Source organism: Typopeltis vanoorti, chromosome 13, assembly GCF_054136105.1.
Source record: "Typopeltis vanoorti isolate ZY-2024b chromosome 13, IOZ_Tvanoo_1.0, whole genome shotgun sequence".
Lineage (NCBI taxonomy): Eukaryota > Metazoa > Arthropoda > Arachnida > Uropygi > Thelyphonidae > Typopeltis > Typopeltis vanoorti.
This window is the reverse complement of record NC_143561.1, coordinates 91,042,733-91,063,977: the sequence shown is the minus strand read 5'-3', so window position 1 is coordinate 91,063,977 and position 21,245 is coordinate 91,042,733. Positions and strand designations below refer to the sequence as shown.

Genomic DNA, 21,245 nt, shown 5'->3' with positions numbered 1-21,245 from the left:
TGACTTTTTTTTCCCATAAGAGTGATTGATTCAAGGTTTTGCTGAAGATTTAGAATGATTTGAAAGCATGTGTGAAAATGATCATGTATCATTAATAAATAATAAATGGTCATGTATCACCAATAAAATATAAGTTTTTAGATCTGGAATTGACAATGCAACTATGATAGATTAGACAACTGTGGATAGAGTGCATTAAGTCAACATCTGACTGTGAGCTAGCAGAAAATTTTTCATGCTCTAATTACTGACATCTACTTTCAGTAATTAATAACTTTAATGGTACATGTGCATTAGACATCAAAATAAGTTTCACAGCTTACCCATGTAACAAAAATTATACAGAATTTGTTCAAAAATGCCAATACAATTTCATCCAACGTACGTGGACATCATCAAGGAGATAGACCATTAACTACATTCAAAAGATGAATCAAAATAATAAGTCATAAATCGTGTATTAGCTCGTCTTGGTTGCAACTGAAGTATATGATATCACACTATTAGAGTTCAAAGGAACAATTGTAGTAAGTTGCGTAAATTTAACGATTTCAATTTACCCACTGAAAGTAGTCACTGACTTTTCATTACTTACCTAGTTACCAGACAACAAAAAGGAGTGAGCATAAACCATGGCATAAAATAGATTTGCAGAATGCAGAACAGAAGTTCCAAATTACTAGTCCATACTCATCTCTGCATAATGATATCCAAAACAGATATATATTAATGAAGGAAGGAGTACACTTTTACTAATCTATATATATATATATATATATATATAGATATAGATACTTAAAAATAAGGAAGAGAAATGGATAGTGGATAATCCTGGTCTCAATTTTTTGAATTCTTTATGAAATTTAGAGGTATCCTAGTTATCCAACTTTTGAGGATCTTTGCTTCTTAACCAATCCTGATAGCACCCTACTTAATAATGGTTATTTCAGGAATGGGGAACCAATCATCATCAATATCCTCAAACTGCAAAACAAGGGATTCGGAAAAACTGTTTTAAAATGCCTATGACCAAATTCTCCTATATAATACTGTGCTGAACATTATGGAAAAATTATCCAGGGTAGATGTTCTTTTCTTCCTGATTTTTTTTTATAATTTACTGATTCACGGTATTTGAATGTAAATTCAGTATTTCTTTTCAGCTTTCTTCTAAGTTCAAAATAATTAACTGACACCGGCATCTGTGTTCTTGGTAACTCACAATATCTTGGACTGAGTGCTTAAAACAACTTCAATAACCATTTACAGGATATTTTGTTATATTTTTATATTCTTTATTTAACCTATACATATTTTGAAACATATCATGTAAGCATCTTAATATTATAAATAAATAATTAAAATATTAACTTTTCCTATATATAACTGAGTTAAATAAACCACAAAGTAATTTTCGTTTAATGGTCAGCACAAAATTCAAGAAGAAATTATATATCTTTCTCTGATACATTTTACTCTGAATGTTGATTATGATATATAATACTGATATCTTAAGATTTTAGTCACTACTATTCAATTTAATCCAAATTTACTTACGAACTCTCTGTAAATTTCGTAAGTGTTGTAGGTTTTTCCTGTAAGGTCCGTTGTCTGAGCCACCGTTCAACTTTTCTTTCGGTCCAATCAAGCTGCTTTGCTAACCCTTGAATCTGGTTAAGGAAATAAAGTTCAATAAGCTTGATAATTGTGGAAAGATATAAAATTCTATATTGGTAATATAAATAAATGATACAAAAGATATAAAAAATAAAAAAGCTGGTATGAAAATAAGTCATAAAACAAGAACAAAGTACAAAAATTAAGAAGGAAGATAAAGACAGAAAATGCATTCTCAATTGAAATAGCTGAAATGCATTTATAAAGAACTTGGCATCAATAACATTTCCTCTCCTGTTAGGTGTCTTCTCCCTCCAGGAGATCGACTACCATGCGTCTCCAACATGTCCTATTCTGTGCCCCTTTGCTGCATTCCTCGTACAAGAGACTGAGAATATGTCCGAAATAGCTGACTTTTCTCTTTTTAATTTATCAGGCTTCTGTTTTTGCCTACGATCTCTAGCAACTCCTCATTTGTTTTTTTTATGATATCCTCATAATTCTTTACAGCATCCACATTTCAAAGGCCTCCAGTTTTTTTCATGCTCAAATCTGAGTGTCCATGTCTCTACTCCATATAACAATATGAATCATATGTAACATTTGGAGATTCTTAGTCTTGTTTTCAGATTTAATTCTCTAGATTTCAGTAGATTTTTCATATTATTGAAAGCTGACCTTGAGATTTCAATCCATCTAATTTCATCTTCTGTACTGTCATTCTCTGTGATCAAGTGTCCGAGGTATGTGTATGTTTGCACCTGTTCTAATTTATTTCCTTTAATATTGATGCATATTTTTGGTATTTCCTTTTCTCTTGAAATTATCATAATTTTTGTCTTATTGAAGCTGAAACTGAGGCCATACTGTTCACTGCACTTGAAGGTTTCATCTATAAAAATTGTGTCATCTGCATATCTTAGGTCATTAATATTTCTGCTCCCTACAGTGATTCCTTTGAGGTTACTAATTTAATTAAATATTTCTTCAGTGTATAGGTTCAAGAGAATCGGAAACAAGATACAGCCTTGTCACATACCTTTCTGAACTGCGAATTCTTCTAAGGTCTCTCTGTTTATGCTCAAAAATACAGTCTGTTCCCGGTAAAGATTAGTTATTAGCCTAATGTCTTTTCCATCAATGCCTATTTTGAAAGGATTATTTCAATTAATTGCTTATGTTGAACATTGTCAAATGCCTTTTTGTAATCTATGAAGCAGAGGTACAATACGTATGGTTACTTAAATAAAATGGGAGGAAAGTTAACAAACATGTGCTTGATGGTAAAAAACTGACATCTAGGCAGGCTGATATAATTAGTAACCTTAGAAGACTGAAAAGTAAAATATCACAGTATCAGAGAACTGACAAGATTAATTTAGAAAAATCCTGTTTACAGGAAGCTAGTTAAAACAAACTTAATTATGTATTACTAACACACAGTATCCTGTACACTCATTCACGATACATGTCAGAAAATGAAAACTTATTATGGGCAACTCCAAGAAGTCTTTAGACTCATCGAGGGAGGCCCTAGATATCATGTCAAGAACTATCCAACAATTATTCAACATCTATCATACTTTGCTTTGAACTCATTCACAATCATGACACCAACAACAGACTCGGGCAACCTATTCCATGCATTCACTACTCTCCAAGCAAAAAACCTAGTTCTAACACCCTTGCTAACTACACTCTTACTCTGTTTCCATGGATGGCCTAGTTCTCCCAACAACAAACCTGTTCTGAAAAATTTCCTCTGAATTAATCTTGTAAAAATCCCTCAATAATTTGAATGTCTCAATGATATCACCCCTTTTCCACCTATCAACCAGTTTCTGTAACCTACAAATCTTCAATTTGTTCTCATAAGGTTCATTCCATCCTGCTACCATCTTGGTCAGTTTATTTTTCACTTGGTTAGAGTATAATAAATTTAGTTTAATCCTTTATCCAAGTGTGAGCAAACAAAGTTTGCACCTGAAAGTATCTTCAGGACTGGGGTAAGGTGATACAACACCAGGGCAACTCGTTGCAAAGGTGTGGCAAGCTACCAACACTCCTGTCTCAGTATCTCCTTTAATGCAAAACACATCTCCTTGCGGATATGTCTAATGTTATGCATTAAGGGAAGGGCCACTACCCAGACTAGTTTCGACCTATATTGAGGTCTCTTCAGTGGGAGCCAGGCCCAAGCTGAGATACCAGGCAGAAGCATTTACAGGTCATCTCTACCTATAGGAGTTGCTAAATGGTGTGCCACCCTTTTTTTTAATAAATTACTCTGGATTTAGAGAAAGATGTTGAAAGTTTATTTTTCACTTGGTTGGAGTATAATAAATTTAGTTTAATCCTTTATCCAAGTGTGAGCAAACAAAGTTTGCACCTGAAAGTATCTTCAGGACTGGGGTAAGGTGATACAACACCAGGGCAACTCGTTGCAAAGGTGTGGCACTGAAGGCTCCCACTGAAGAGACCTCAATAAAGGTCGAAACTAGTCTGGGTAGTGGCCCTTCCCTTAATGCATAACATTAGACATATCCACAAGGAGATGTGTTTTGCATTAAAGGAGATACTGAGACAGGAGTGTTGGTAGCTTGCCACACCTTTGCAACGAGTTGCCCTGGTGTTGTATCACCTTACCCCAGTCCTGAAGATACTTTCAGGCGCAAACTTTGTTTGCTCACACTTGGATAAAGGATTAAACTAAATTTATTATACTCTAACCAAGTGAAAAATAAACTTTTAACATCTTTCTCTAAATCCAGAGTAATTTATTAAAAAAAAGGGTGGCACACCATTTGGCAACTCCTATTGGTAGAGATGACCTGCAAATGCTTCTGCCTGGTATCTCAGCTTGGGCCTGGCTCCCCCTGAAGAGACCTCAATAAAGGTCAAAACTAGTCTGGGTAGTGGCCCATCCCTTAATGCATAACATTAGACATATCCGCAAGGAGATGTGTTTTGCATTAAAGGAGATACTGAGACAGGAGTGTTGGTAGCTTGCCACACCTTTGCAATGAGTTGCCCTGGTGTTGTATCACCTTACCCCAGTCCTGAAGATACTTTCAGGCGCAAACTTTGTTTGCTCACACTTGGATAAAGGATTAAACTAAATTTATTATACTATCTTGGTCACTTGCCTCTGGATCCTCTCCACCTCCTCTTCATCACCAAGAAACCCTGGTGCCCAGATCTGCATGCAGTAGTCAAGATGGGATCTTATCAAGGCTCGATAAAGAGGAATTCTTTATTGAGCCTTGATTCTGCTCATCAAAGTATTCTTCAGTAACCAAGTGATCTGAATGGCTGCTTTAGCCACTTTTACAATGTGCCTCCTAAACTTTAACTCCCTATCCACTAACGCTACCAAGTCTCTAGCCTCATCAATTTCCTGGAGTACAGTTCCACAAAATGTGGTATTCAGTTGGTAATCTTTTCACCCCAAAATGAATAACCTTATGCTTTGTCACATTAAACTGACATCCATTCTCCTTTGCCCAGTGTGCCAATCTATCCAAATCATCCTGCAAAGTTTTGACATCATCTGTATTAACTATTGCCTTTACCCAACTTTGCATCATTGGCAAATAACTGACAGTTCCTCTCGGAACCTTTCCTATATCATTAATGAACAAATTAAATAGTAGCGGTCCAAGAATCCTATGGCCTGCCACTAGTCACAGGCCTTCTTGCGGACTCTACTCTTGAATAAGCTACTCTCTGATATCTTTCCATCAACCACCCTCCCATCCATTTCACCAACCCAATATCCGTCCCTATGTGCTGCAGTTTACTGATTAGAATTCCATGTGGCATTCTGTCAAAGGTCTTTACAAAGTCCAGCAGTATCAGTGTAAACCAATTACCTTTATCCAACTCAGTTGTCACTGTATTATAAAATGTGACCAAATTTGTGAGGCATGATTTACCCTTCACAAAACCATGCTGCCCCCCCTCTCCCCCATACAATATCCTATTTCCATCTATCCATTCCTGTATTTTGCTCTTGACCAACTTTTCCAATACTTTGAGAATAACTCCTGATAGGCTGATCAGTCGATAATTTGCTACATCTGTCTTGGAGTCTCCTTTATGCAATAGAACTATTTTCCTCTCTTTCCACCCCCTTGGGACTAACCCAGAACTGAGACTTAGATTAAACAATATGGTCAAGGGCACTGACAATTCCCTTGCCACTTCATGTAAAACTAGAGTTGGTATACCATCCAATCCCACAGTTTTATTCACATAAGGTTCTGTAATATGCTATGCACCTCCATTTCATTTACCTCAGTTCCCATAGAAGCCTTTGGCTCTCTCATTCCTGCAATATCACCAACTGGATGATATACTCTTGCAAAGAGTTCACTTAGTAATTCTACCAGTTTGATTGATTCAGTTATCTCCCTGCCACTGGCATTCTTTGAAAAAAAAAAAAATCTATTCTATGTTCTGAAAAGATTATCAACTTCATATTTCCTAGCAGCAAAATGCAACTTAATACAAAAACTTTACTTTAAAAATATTAAATTAAATAATAAAGTTCTTATTAAAATTAAGAACTGCCAATCAACTAACTTATCAGTCTGCTGATCATGATCAATATTTAGTTCTGTCCTTCATATTTAGTAGAAGTTATGCAGCTTAAGACTGGATTTAGTATAGGTGGTAGATTGATCAGTAATCTGAGGTATGCTGATGATACAGTATTCCTCTGTAATGATAATGAAGAAGTAGGATGAATCCTGGACAAAGTTAATGATATCTGTAAGAAGAACAGAGGACTTCAGCTCAATCCTAGCAAGACAAAGATTATGGTTCTTAAAGGAAATACAGAGAGAGAAACTCTTGAAAAACAAGGTACCTTAATGGAAAAAGAACTGAGGAAGTCAGCAAGTTCAATTACCTGGGATCCATTATTAATGTGAAGAATTCAGAAGAAGATTAGGAATGGCTAAAACATGTGCACAAACAACAGTCAGAGACTTGTTTGAAATCTATCTCCACAAGAACAAAGTTGAGGATTCTGGATGTAGCTACTTTTCCAACAGTGACTTATGGATGTGAGACTTGTAACCTAAAAAAGTGATAGAAAAAGGATAGCTACTTTTGAGATTTGATATTATAGAAGGCTGTTGAGCAGTGGTGGCTCGTCTATAACAGCTGCAGCCCCTCCAGTACAAAATGAAAGGTCCTGTTTTATTATCGCCACTCTTAAATTTTTTTATATTTATCTTAAAAACATCACTTTCTTGTTTTTAATATAATACCACTCGAAAGTATTTTATATAATTCATTTTGTAGCAATAGTTGTATTTCGCAATAGTAAATGTAGGCTAGGGCTAGTATCAGTACTGGCTAATATATTGAACCCTGGAGCTGCATTCATTGCAGACTGCACCAAGCAGGTACCAAGTGGGGAGTAATGAATGATTTACATGCAGTTTAGGCTGATAGTATTGCAGCCCAAGATACTACACGTGCACAAACAACACAAATTAACGTTGTTATCGTGGGTAAGTATTGTGCATTTGCTAGCATTTAATTTATATCTTTATAGAAATGAATGAAGAGAAGAATTCTGTGATATATTTGCTAAACATAAAAGTTTCATGCCTGGAACTGCAGGAAATATATGATATAATGTATAATTATATCATATATTTCCTGCAGGAAATATATGATATAATTATACATTATATCATATATTTCCTGCAGTTCTAGGCATGAAATTCATAAATTCCTTTCATAAATACAGTATATGACAGGAATTTGTGAATCTTTCGTTGAAGTATTTAAATTGCTACAAATAATAATTACTATATCTAACAACCATTGAATTTCTTAAAGAATTAAAACTTTAGGAAATTCAATGGCACAAAATCGACTTACTGCTTTAGTCATGTTAAGTATAAAGAAAAACATGATTACAAATATGACAAATTTTAAGGTCATAGATAAATTTGTAAATCAAGAACTAAGAATGGAATTTAAATATAAATAGATAATTATCTATTGACATTGTTTTTCTTTGATTTTTACTTTTTACATTCAATTGTATTTATGTGTATAACTTGACTCAGCAAGTGAACGATATAATTTTTTCAATCCATATTGATTTTTTTTTTTTTTTTTTACTTTTATTGCTACAGCCCCACCACTACAAATTCTTACGAGCTGCCACTGCTGTTGATTATTATATGATATGCTGAAAAGCAGACAAATGGATGGGTTAGAAAAGATGCTAGAACTTTAAGGCTACTTAAGAATATTGACAGAAGATAATTGAAATACTTTGGACACACTGAAAGGACAGAAGGAGGACTTCTCAAAACAGTAACAGCAGGTAAAGTTCCTGGAAAAAGGAGTAGACCCTAAATGAGATGGACAGATATTGTGTCTGAAGTGACTGACCATCAGAGAGTTGAAGCCTGCAGAAAAGCATAAAACAGGATTAGCTGGCAAGGACTGGTATGGCACATCATTGAGCTACAGAGTGACCGTATGGCATTTAATGATGTTCAATGAATAGATGATGCAGCAGTTATATTCAATGCATTAGTGTTTGATTCTTGGCTGCTTATAAAAGAATGGCAATTGCACACACACACACACACACACACACACACACACACACACACACACACACACACACACACACACACACACACTAGGGATAATTAAATAAAAAGAAATGAAATTTGTATAAAAGGTATTCAACAGCATTAGGAGTATAAGGTGCAGGTTAGTGAGGTGAAGAGTGTAGTAAGGAAAGAAATTGGTATATGAGAAGAAATTGGCTGAAGCAGTAAAGCAAAACCCGACCACGCGGTTAGCCTAGTGGCTTTGCGCTTCGCAACCATATGCTCGGGGAAGGAGTGTCCCAGGTTCGATTCCCGTTGTAGACGTGAGGAATTTGAGGATCTTCCTCAGGCATAGCCAAGTTAGCCGGTCTTGGGCGCGGTCAGTAGGGTTTTTCCCGCCAGTTTATCTGGCGTTTTTCATCCCGCAAACAGGCAAACCGGCCCGTGAACATACGCCTCTACAGTCAAAAATATATCCCCCCAGCGGCAGACCAGGCGACAGGTCGGTTGGGAGTAGTACTAACAAAGAAGTCGCATCTAAAGTAACACGCGGACCCTGCATGGGAAGCGGGAATAACGCGTAGAAGAAGAAGAAGTAAAGCAAAACCCTAAAGAATTTTACAGTTATGTTGCTAGTGCCAGTTATGTGAAATACCCCTTCTCGTAACAGCAGATGCTATTTCAATTACAGTGCAATATTGTTACAATGATTACGTGTTTTCCCACTTTCTCCCCTGGTTAGAAAACCTGAATACTTACCACCAAACATCAAGTCCAATCCTTTTCTATGTTTAATATATATCAGTAACGGATTAATATAACAATTTCAGAGTCATACCTCAGCTGGCAGCAATAGCACCCATTCAATGGGGAAAAAACTGGTTTTCATCTGACAGAGAATGTCTCTTCAAAACCTTCAAAACAAAAGTATCAAGGATTTAGGCCTAGCATGGCCTGTTCCAGCCTTAGAAGTCATCGTTGAATCATTTAAGAGGATGTCCTGGTTTTCTTTTTCCTACTGGCTTGTACTTTAAGGCTTGTTTTGATAATCTTTCTGTTTCCATTCTTTGAACATGTTCCATCCATTTATGTTTATATTTTTTAATTTTTTCTATTATTGGTTCTTGGTTTAATTCTTTCATAATTTCTTCATTTCTTTTGTGATCAAATAGGGTATACTTTGCAGTTTTTCTCATAAACTTCATTTCTGCTGTTGTTAATCTTTGTCTTTTTGTCCAGATTTCGCTTCCATACATTAAGACTGGTAGGGCTAATGTATTGTATACTTTTAGTCTGGTTTGTTTTTGAACTAGGTTTGGTTTAAATATAGAGTTAATTACATCTGTTATTTTTAAATATTTTGCAATTTTTACATTTATATCTTTTTCATATGTGATCATACATCATAGGTAGTTAAATGAATTCACCTGTTCTAAGATCTTGTTATCTATTACTATTTTAGTTCTTCCTGGATCTTGTCCTTTAAAGGCCATAGTTTTTGATTTTTCTGTTGATATTATCATACCATAATCTTTGGTTATCTCATTTAGACAGCTGGCAGCAATAGCACCCATTCGATGGGGAAAAAAACTGGGTTTCATCTGACAGAGAATGAAATGTGGGAATCCTTTATAAGTGAATGAAATGAAAAGAGTGGAATGTGAGAACCCTTTATAAGGCCGTTTTTCAGCCAAAGATGTGTTAATTTCTCACAACTATGTGAGATCATCCTCTAGAAAACTGAACTTTTCAGTTTGCAAGTAAATAAACAACTTGCACAATTTCCAGACAAAAGCTTAATAGCTAAGCCACTGTGGAAGAGATTAGGATATATCATAAGATTATAGTACAGTACAGTATAGTATAGTATACCTCATCTTACAGAATAAGATAAATGGCTGGATTAATTCATGGTGCTTCTGGAAAAATGCTCTAATTTTAACTGTATTTGTTTACCAAAATAAAGAAAACACAATGTGTTTGTTGTTTAATAACCAAGTAAGTTAGGAGAATATGCAAGATGGTGCATAAAACAGCAATGCATCCTGGTTAGCATATCTGCTCTCCAACCAACAAACTTAGGATTTAAATCCTGCTGTGGGCATAGATTGTTGGGAATGTCTTTAAGTGGGAGATGGATTTCACAGCCCAGTGAGAGACCACTGTTAGTGGTCTCTCACTGGGCAGTGAAATCTTACACAACAGGGAGATGTGTAAGATTTCATCTCCATGTGGTGTAAGATTTCTTATACAACAGGGAGATGTGTAAGATACCAAGGCAGAACCATTGCTTCTGCCTTGGTATCTCCACCTCTGGGCCTGGCTCCCATTGACGAGAACTCAATAAAGGTCAAAACCGGTATGGGTAGTGGCCCTTCTCTTAATGCATAGCAGTATGCATGTCCACATGGAGATGTGTTTTGCATTATGGGAGATACTGAGACAAGGAGTGATGACAGCTTGACCCACCTTTGCTGCGAGTTGCTTAGTGTTGTACTACCTTACCCCAGTCCTGAAGATATTTTCAGGTGCAAACTTTGTTTGCTCACACTTGGATAAAGAATTAAACTAAATTTATTATTAACAAATAGAATATGAAAAGTTATAGGTCATGGAAAACAAACATGAAATGCTGATTTTCCATGATTCGCATGTTTATCCATATTGCATAACAGATAATGTAGACCTGTATGAGATAAAAGTCACTGCTTGTTATCACAAAAGCTATAAATTTGAAACTCAAGAAAAATTAATATTTTCTTGAGTTTTTGTGTGTAAACTTCTTTAAAGAAAATAATAATAGAGATGACATTGTACACAAAATTACACAGTGTGGTGCACTCTTTCAATACATGCTATTTTGAGCCAATTTCTCTTAAAACGTTGACCTATTTCTAAGTCCTGAAATTATTCAGGACTTAGAAATAGCCAAGGTATAGCCACCAACTGTATGCAGTAAATAGAGTTGGAAGTGCTCAATGATCATTTTCATGAGTTTAGTCATATTAATTTCCTGCATGCTTTTTAGCATGAATAAATGAATCTGGTCACCATGTTCTTTTAACCTATGCATATTTTCATACAAGACTCTCTAGAGCAGCGCTTCCCAAACTGTGGGCTGCGGCCCACAATTTGGGAAGCGCTGGGACCATAAGTTTTGTTGAGGGGGCCGTGAAATAATGAAAACTAATTTAAAATGTTTTAAGACTAAGTAGATTTTATTTATTTTAAAAGAAACGTGTTTCATTTTTATTATTTTTTTTTGTTCTTTTTTAATTTTAATGGAAAAAATCGCACACTGGTGTTAAATCACAAATTTAGCTGCATATTTCAGTGATTAATGAATATTAATAAATATATGCTTATTCATATAAGTTTCATTTCAAAGGTATTGATAAAAAAAAAATACAAAAAAGATTACAAACTCATAATCTTGAATATAAATACAATAAATATTATAATAATTATACGATTATGGATAGGATCACATGGCTATGCAGAAACAAAAAGGAAAGCCACCAACAGAGAGAACTGGAAGGACATGTGCTGCGCCCTCTCACTGAGGAAGCTACATGATGAAGAAGATTATAATAATATTATGTCTATATTATGATTTTTTTTTTCGATGGGGGCAGTGAAATATTTTAATTTTTCCAAAGTGGGCCTTGGCATCCATTTGGGAAGCACTGCTCTAAAGAATACTGCTTACAGAAACAACTTTCATATTACTAAAGAAATTTGAGTAGTGGCGAATGAAATCTAACTAGAGTCGCACAAAATTTCCAAAGATAATCCGAATATTATTCTGAATGCTGATAGTATTATCTCATTCAAATAAACACATATTAAAAATTTGTTCATTTGAATGAGAGAATGAAAGCTATTTTCCTGTGCTTGCTGAATTAATCAAACACAATGATGCATGTCACATGTTGTATAATAAATATAACAAAACTACATTTTTAGAAATAGTCTGTACTTTGCTTTTGTGCAGATCAACTCATATATTTGACCTAATTCATTTTAATTAGTAGACTATATGGGCCAAATTATTTTGCTTTCCCTTGCTAACACTGATGTCTGGCTTTTCAAACACTTCTCTTCATTTGCGATCCTGATGAATGGTTCTTTCTGAGGAAAATAACTGGTGTAGAAGGCCCGTAGTATCTAGCAATAACTCTAACTTTCCACAATCACTGAAATATTTAATACAGCTTCTCTACATAGTACATGTCAAATCATGTCCCTTAATTCCCATCAAATTTTACAGTTTTGTCTATAGATGAATTCAAGGGATTTCCCAAACTTGGCTGATTTTGATAAATTCTCCTCATTTATCTCCCATCATTAATTTCCTCTTATGTGAAACTGTTAGAGGCAAATAACTTTTGAAATGCAATTAAATGCATAAAAAAAAGAAGTTTTTACAAATGGATGTCTTATTCACTGACAATATTTGAGTGAAGAATACAGGATAATCATGATAGCTACTGTTGTACAGATAATGTTCATATATACATATGATTCATGCCTTATGTCCATATTGCCAACATAGTAAAGCTGAAGCAGAGTAATAATTCAAAAGTTTTTCATGTGTTGAGCATCTAAACATGTTACAAAAATAGAAATGACACTGGTTTCTTCATTATCACTATGTAAAAAAATATACCTGTTATATTAATTTAATAGTTCAGTAGGGTTTTTTCCCCCAGTTTACCCTGGGATTTTTCATCCTGCAAAGCAGGCAAACCGGCCTTGAGAACTCAACACTATGGTCATACGATACACTGGGGCACAAGGCTGACCACCTTATCCTGTGAACAGTTTGAGGTCCAATGATTAATAAACCCTCAACGCTGCAAGGTAAAAGAGGGGAAAAGGAAGATGAGATATTAGTTTAATCTTACCTGTCTGTATCCAATTCTTCCATTAGCACGAAAAGCTTTCTCTAATAATGGATTCTCAGGAGCTTTTCTTGGTCGTGACGTTTTGAGACCAAAATATATTCCCATTGGAGTAAAGATAAACCTATAATTCATTATGATATGCATTAGCTATACATTATAAAATATCAATTTATGGGGGAAAAAATAATGCATTTAGAATACATTAACTGATAAAACTAGCCAAATAATGAGATGTGATTAAAAAAAAAAAAAAAGGAGAGGAACAAACTGTGAAAGGCAGAGATAGATGGAATGGAATAAACAATAGAAATAAAATAGAAATAACTCTTCCTCTTTAGTGAATTTGAAGTTAGATGCTGAATAAATGTTAACCAGCAAAAAAATATAAGCAACTGCCTGTAGAAAATGTAGTAACACAACATCTGAGAGAAATTGGAGTAAGCCTGTAATGGAAATATCATTTAAATGGACAAGTGTTTCAAAGGTAATAGACAATGAAGTGAGAACTTTCTTGCAGGTAAGAAGACATGGCTGTGTTCTGATAGCAACTTCATAATGATGTCCTCACTCCCCAGTGAAAAATGTCAAGGAGATCAATGTTTTTAAGCACTGTAAGGTTTTTCAAATGAAAAGGCAATGGGCAAAAAATATACTGTCATCAGCAAATACCTATGAGCAGGACGAGTTCAGTGATAAGTAACATGTATTAGGAAGAACATATGATAAAAACACACAGCTCTGATGCAGTAAGTAGTGTTGAAAAACTGTGGCACTGAGCAGTAAATCTGAAGACAGAAATTCATCCATGCAATCACAAAGAATGAAAGAGAAATCATAAAATGGCCATTTACTAAGTATTACCTATTCCAAGAATGATCAAATGATTGAGTATGTCAATAGTAACTATGTAACTTTTTCAAATCTTTTCATGGAAATCTTCTGTGAATCAAAATTGGATGGCCTTTAAGATGAAGTTGGCTAGTGATGACTTTCTACACTATTTCTGAGAAAAGTAAACCAACAGTAGAGACAATCAGACCAAAAAAAAAAAAACAGCTGGATAGTACACCTTTATTTCTCTTTATTTTTTTGGAAAGGGTTGATTATAGCTGAGGGAATGCTGGATTCTAGAACAAGAGTTTTGGACATAATTCATGAAACACTATCAGGACCAATTATTCAAAGTTTTTCTGATGTCATTCTGATGAGAGGAGGATGTATTATTCTAGGAGGTGAAGAATAATACCAGGTTAGCAGTGTCATAACAAAATAAATTATCATGGTACCATCTGGGTCTGTGTGTGTATGTGAGAGATGGGAATAGAAGCATGGAAATATCAGCGGTTGCATCCAATGGCCATGACGAGATACCAGATAACAGAATACTGTTTGAGAAGGAGGTAAGATTTCTATATTTTGTCACATTCAGCGTACACAGATAGTTGTGTGCTTCAGTGTAGGCTATATGGTAAAGAGGGAACATCACAAAGTTGAAATCCCCCCCCCTTCCTGTTTAAACAGGCTTGGCAAACGAAGAACCAAGACTTGGAACTGGCAGAAATGTTTCCCCCAATGCCAGGATGACTTTCAAATGTGCAATCTTTAGTACTGTTAAAAATATTCCAATGCTTTGCCTTTAACTGCAGCTTTCCATATTTCTGTGGAAAGCTAATAATAAGAAAAACATATGGTGTAATACCTGAAACCATCTTCATAATCTTAATATAGTTAGACCAGTGATAAGGTCAAAGGAAAATAGAGATAATGCAAAATGTAATTCAGAGATGAAAACAATTTGCAGAAGAGTCATTTAAGATCTCCAAGCACACCTGAGCAATATTGTCTGTGATCTGAATTTCTCAAAAATTGGGCTGAACACAGACAATATTGCTGGGCAATTTAGAATATTCAGGAAAAATACTCTAAGATAAGCTGCAAAATTTTGCAGCTTGGAGACAAAATATAAAGGACAATATTTTGTCTTTTTATATTTAAAAAAAGTTACATCAAAGCTACATATGAATTGTTATGACTAACATGGGTGATTTATAAATATTTCACGGCAATTGTTATAATGAATGCAGTGTAAGGAGGTCCTGGATCTCATTAAGGATTTTTGCTCCTACATGGCTATTTGTTCCTCAAACAATGATGTACTATGACTGCTTTCCAAGCATTGTACTTACACAACAATGTTAGGTTCAATATGACAATTATCCTCCGAGTTTTATTTGCAACGTTTGCCAAGTTACACTTGACTCTCAACTTTTAATCCATAACTCCAAGATCTCATGCGTATTGCAAGCATACTCTCATCAATATAATATGGTGTTGGATATCATATCAAGCCAAAGGTGTATAACTTTACATCCAATAACTTTGAAGTGATAGTCATTATCATTTGCACATGCTTCCAGCCTACTGAACGTATATCGGTAGCATCTCTGATCGCTCTGCTTGTCTTTGTTTCATAAGCAAAACTGAAGATCTTCTGTCAGTGTGATTTCCAATCATTAATGTAGATATTAACAACAATGGTCCAAGTATAATAGATTTAGTTTAATCCTTTATCCCAGTGAGAGCAAACAAAGTTTGCGCCTGAAAATATCTTCAGGACTAAATATAGTGTTGTACTATCTTATCCAGTAAGTAGTGCAACACTAAGGCAACTCGTGGCAAAGGTGGAGCAAGCTACCAGGCACTTCTAACCCAGTATCTCCCATAATGCAAAACACATTTCCTATATGGATATGTATACTGTTATGCATTAAAGGGATTGGCCATCTACCCAGACTAGTTTCGACCTTTATTGAGGTCTCTTCAGTGGGAGCCAGGCCCAGAGCTGGAGATACCAGGCAGAAGCAGTAGCAAGTCATCTGTGCCTATGGGAGTTGCCAAAAGGTTTATCACCTTTTTTAAAAATTACTTTGGATTTAGAGAAAGATGTTGAAAATTTATTTATCACTAGGTTAGACTATAATAGATTTAGTTTAATCCTTTATCCCAGTGAGAGCAAACAAAGTTTGCGCCTGAAAATATCTTCAGGACTAAATATAGTGTTGTACTATCTTATCCAGTAAGTAGTGCAACACTAAGGCCTTAGTGTTGCACTACTTACTGGATAAACAACACAAAAAACCCAAACAACAAGATCCATTGGAAAAAGACAAAACTTCTACACAGATCTTCATATCAATATGAACGCTTATATAAAGAAAGTGCTCAAGCACTACTCCACAGACCAAATCTAAACTACAATGATGTTCTTGCCATCCCTAAAGTATGGGAAATTGTCATACAAAATCGTGTAAAATAATAACTTAATTGTAATTAATTTTAATTTAAGTTCAGGCCGCAACACGCCACTGCATGCGATTTGGATTCTTTTGTAAGTATGCGTCCTTTCTTTTGTCATTCCTAGAATTGCCATACTGTACTGATGATGTCCTAAAATACACAGGACAAAATATTTATGTAATAAAAAACCTACTACTGTGGGTCATATGTGTTAAATTTAGTCATGACTTGAATACTGTCTTATATACAGCTAATTTAGTGTTTTGGCTGATTTCTCTCTTATTCCATATAAATTTATTCAGTTGGCTTCCAACTATACCAGCTTTGTTGATTCTGTTGTCTATTTCATATTTAATTTACCATCTTCACTAAATATCGTGCCTAAGCAGCTGAAATGTTTTACTTGTTGTATAGGTTCTCCATTCACAATGCAGTTGATGTTTTCAATGTATCTGCCTATTTTCATTGTCTTTGTCTTTTTAATACTGACCTTCATACCAATCTGTTACAGCAGTTATTCACTTTAGTCAGGGAATCTTGCAGACTTGTAGAGGATTTATTTAAAAGTATAACATCATCCACATAAAGCAAAGATCTGAGAGAAACATCTCCAATTATGATATAAGGTTTAATACCACTTTCCTTCATAATATGATCCATGTAGATAATGAATAAGAGAGGGGATAAAGTACATCCTTGTCTGACACCAGATTTAACATTAAACCACCTTCTTGTACTTCCTTCAATTCTAACTGCTGACTTACAACTCAAATAAAGACTAAGTATTGCTTGATATAATGCCTCATTGACACCATATAACTGTAGTGTTTTGAATAGTCTCTCTCTTGGCACCTTGTCATATGCCTCTTGCAGGTCTACAAAACTTAAATACAGATCTTTGTTATATTCCCATGATTTCTCAACTATCTGTCATAAAGTGAAAAACCCGATCCTGACAGCCTCTATCTGGCCTGAATCCAGCTTGTTCTTAACCAAGCTTTTCTTCCACAATCCTTCTCATCCATTTCTCAAGTATACCAGGATCACTCAGTAGACAAATATCTGTAATTCTCACATTCAGTTTTATTTCGCTTTTTATGTAGGGATAATATGAGAGCTCTGCTCCGATCATCTGGAATTCATCCTTCTGTCCAGGTCTTTTGAACTATGCAGTGCAGCCACTGTAATACTTTTATAACTCCATACATGAGCATTTCTGGTCAAATATCATCTACTCCAGCTGCCTTTCCACATTTCAGGTTTTTGATGAGTTTTTCTACTTCAAGTATGGATATGTATTCCTGACTGCATGCCTGGTCAGTGCTTTTTACCACTGTGCTGTCATCACTGCTTGTTTCATTGAACAATTTTTCGAAATAATTACTCCATACTTCAAGGATAGCTTTTTCTCCAGTTTTCATGTCATCTTTATCATCTCTAATTCCTTTTATAGAACTCTTTTCTCCATTTCTGAGCTTCTTCAACAACCTCAGGATATCTTGCCACCTTCTTGATATTTATATGCTATGTTCTTACCAAAGTCCTCCCATGACTTTTGTTTAGCTAGTTTTACACAGTGTTTAGCTTTCTTACATTTGTCTCTGTATTCTCTACGAGTCCGTGCGGTTAGCCTAGTGGCTTTGCGCTTCGCAACCATATGCCTGGGGAAGGAGTGTCCTAGGTTCGATTCTCGTCCACGATGTGAGGAGCTGAAGGATCTTCCTCAGCCATAGCCAAGTTAGCCGGTCTTGGGTGTGGGCAGCAGGGTTTTTTCCGCCAGTTTATCTGGGGTTTTTCATCCCGCAAGCAGGCAAACCGGCCCCGTGAACACACAGGTTACAGTCATAAATACTTACGGCAAGGAAGGCAACGGGAAACCACCTTGCTCATAATCATCTCTCCCTAGAATGATAGCATATAGCTACTCTCCCGCGGCCGTATGGCAGATGGGAACCAGAAGAAGATTCTCTAAGAGCACAAGCTGACTGAAATGGTGATCAACTCCAATTTTAAAACCTCTGTACACTCTGGTGTCCTGCACAAGGGAGAAAACATCACTATCAACAATAACATAGTCAATGAGAATTCCTTGCCTCTTCTCTCCATGCGAATTTGTGCACATTTTTATGTTGGAACATTGTGTTAATAATAATCAGTCCATGTCCTGAGCAGAAATCCAACAGGTATTTGCCTTTATTATTAGCTTTGCTCTTCTCTCCAAATTTTCCCAATATATTTTTGTATGTCCGACAATCATTTCCTACTCTGCTATTTAGTTCCCCAACAAGGACCAACTTTTCCTTTTTCATTGTATCAGTTGCTTTCTCTAAAGCCTCAAAAAATTCCTCCACTTCTACCTTAGTAGAACTTTCTGTGGGACCATAGGTGCAAATAAGTCTCATTGTCCAGTTCCCCATTCTTATATTTGCCCGCATCACTCTACTTGAGACTGCTTGCCATTCAAGAATATTAGTCTTGTATTTAGTGTTGAATACTATGGCTACTCCTTCTTTTCCTTAATTGTCATTGCCTGAATATAACATTTTGTATTTATTGCTCACCAGTTTTGGCCTTTTTTTGTTTCAGTCACCCCTATTATGTCGATGTGGTACTTATCCAATTCCTCAGCTAGCTCCATTTCTTTGCCATTAGGCTTCTTATGTTGATAGTACGATCTTTAACTCTGATGATATTGAGTCGGGGTGTGTTTTCAGATTTGTTCCAGTAGCTGACTTTTCGCTGTTCACCCTGGTTCTCTGGCAAAAAAAAAAAAAAAAAAAGAGGGGGGGGGCCTTGTTTAACCAGCAAAGTACCCACCCGGTATAGATCTTACACTCATTTAAACGGCCAATTTTTTTTAGCTTTAAATTAATGTTTTATTGCTAGTGTACACAGATGAAGGCGATGAGCTGGAAAGAAATACACTTGGGTTGCAGGACAACTGTGCTGATAGCACAGATCACTTGCATCAGAACTATAAATGCCAGGGATTTCCTTATTCACGTAATTCACTAATTTTATCTTGTTAGTCTGTGGTGTGCCGGTATCAGTACATGGTGCTATTATTTGATCTATTCTATGTTAAAAATATAACCCTAAGATGGATAAGTGGCTAAAATAAGTGGATTAAAAAAAAACAATCCAGTGAATTTTTACAATATTCACTGTATGTTTTGTAAAAAAAAAAAAAAAAAAATCAGCTAACGCCTTTTTATTCCCGTATATATGGGAGTAGGCGAGGCCATTTAGCCCTATCTAACTTTTGGAGACTGAGTGGGCAGTTCAATCTCCACTGGTACCCAATCAGAGACAGATGGCCCAAGGCTATCACTAATTAAGCGGTACGCAGTGAAGAGAGACGGCTCAAAATGTGCCGCCATCTCGTGGTCTCTAACCCTAACACAATATATTTTAATGTCTGAAATAATGTGGGTTCTACGGTCGATTTTCTTGAGTTTACAGGACGAAAAACCCGAGTTTCCGGGAGGAAAAACCTGCTTGCCCGTGCCAGAGATCGACTAACTCGGGAACCGATCGAAAAAAGGCTTAGAAAAATTTCCTCTAGTCGCCGACTAGACTCGAAACCAAGACTTCCTTCGTGCGGCCTAGCGCGATGGTGTGCAAACGCCACATCCACTGAGCTACACAGGCTCATAGGTATGTTTATATTGATAAGTATGTTTTGTATTGAATATAAATACAATAAATATTATAATAAGATATGTTTGTATTACGATTTTTTTTCCAATGGGGCCGTGAAATATTTAAATTTTTCCAAAGGGGTCTTCACATTCATAAGTTTGGAAAGCACTGCTTTAAAAAGGTATCTGAATGGGGGTTTACCAGTTCACTACAATGCTGACAAAAATGAATGAATAATAGCCAATGTTTTTAAGAATTGGCTATCAGTTGGGACAAAATTACTAAGGAAGCCAGCATAAATGTTATTATTTTACAGGTTATGGCTGATAAGACCATTCAAAATTCTCTTGCCACTGTTGTTTTAAGCATTCAATCATAGATATGCCAGATTCTGCTGATAGTGAAAATAAAAATTCATTACATATGAGCCACATCAAAAAACACAAAGAGTTTGCATCCATTGACAATCTTCAATGCGACAAATGAAAATTTTGTAGAACAAAACTGTGGAGGAAATTGCAGCAAAACATCAGAGGACATTAGAAGAACAAGATATGATGACTAGGACAATCCACAAGTTGAATAAATGACTATCCAAGACATGAAAATTTAGTGCTGGATTATAACTATTTCATGCAGGAAGTCAATGAATGCAGTTCTATATCTACTAGACACCTGCACTGATTTTGTTCATCATCATCATCAAATTCCTGCCATGTACCCACAAGGGGTGTACAGGATGTGATAGTACTACATGAAAAAATTATATCATTACTAATTTCCTATCTACAATTTTCCTCCAAATCAGTCTGCTACTTGTCAAGACTCCAACATTATCAGATCTTATATTTCTGTCGTCTAAGGCACTTTGTACCGTATCAATCCACCTATATCTTGGACTTCCTCTGGGTCGTTTTCCTGCCAACCTGGCAGAGAACACTTGTTTTGCTAATCTTTCCTCACCCATTCTGTTTAAGTGACCATACCACCTGATATTAGCTCTGCTAACGCATTCCTCGATGCTGACAATGTCAACTTCTTTCCTAATATCCACATTTTTAATATGATATTGCCATTGATGCCATCTGTTCACGCCTATAATCTTTCTCAGGACTCTCACATCTGCGGTGTCTAGTCTTTGGTCAAGTGTTTTACTTCTGACCCAGCTCTCAGATCTATAAGTTAAAACTGG

The 21,245-nt window shown here is 35.7% G+C and overlaps 1 protein-coding gene across 3 annotated transcripts in view; it reads right to left on the bottom strand.

Moving 5' to 3' along the window:
• Positions 1 to 21,245, bottom strand: part of schlank (ceramide synthase schlank) — a 211,362-nt gene that overhangs the window by 177,679 nt on the left and 12,438 nt on the right. For all 3 annotated transcript variants that reach the window (XM_090402722.1, XM_090402723.1, XM_090402724.1), the window contains exons 2-3: positions 13,115 to 13,235; positions 1,558 to 1,670 (exon numbers count right to left, since the gene is read on the bottom strand). In XM_090402722.1, coding sequence (XP_090258848.1) covers positions 1,558 to 1,670; positions 13,115 to 13,235 — 234 coding nt within the window. The remainder of the gene's footprint in view (positions 1 to 1,557; positions 1,671 to 13,114; positions 13,236 to 21,245) is intronic.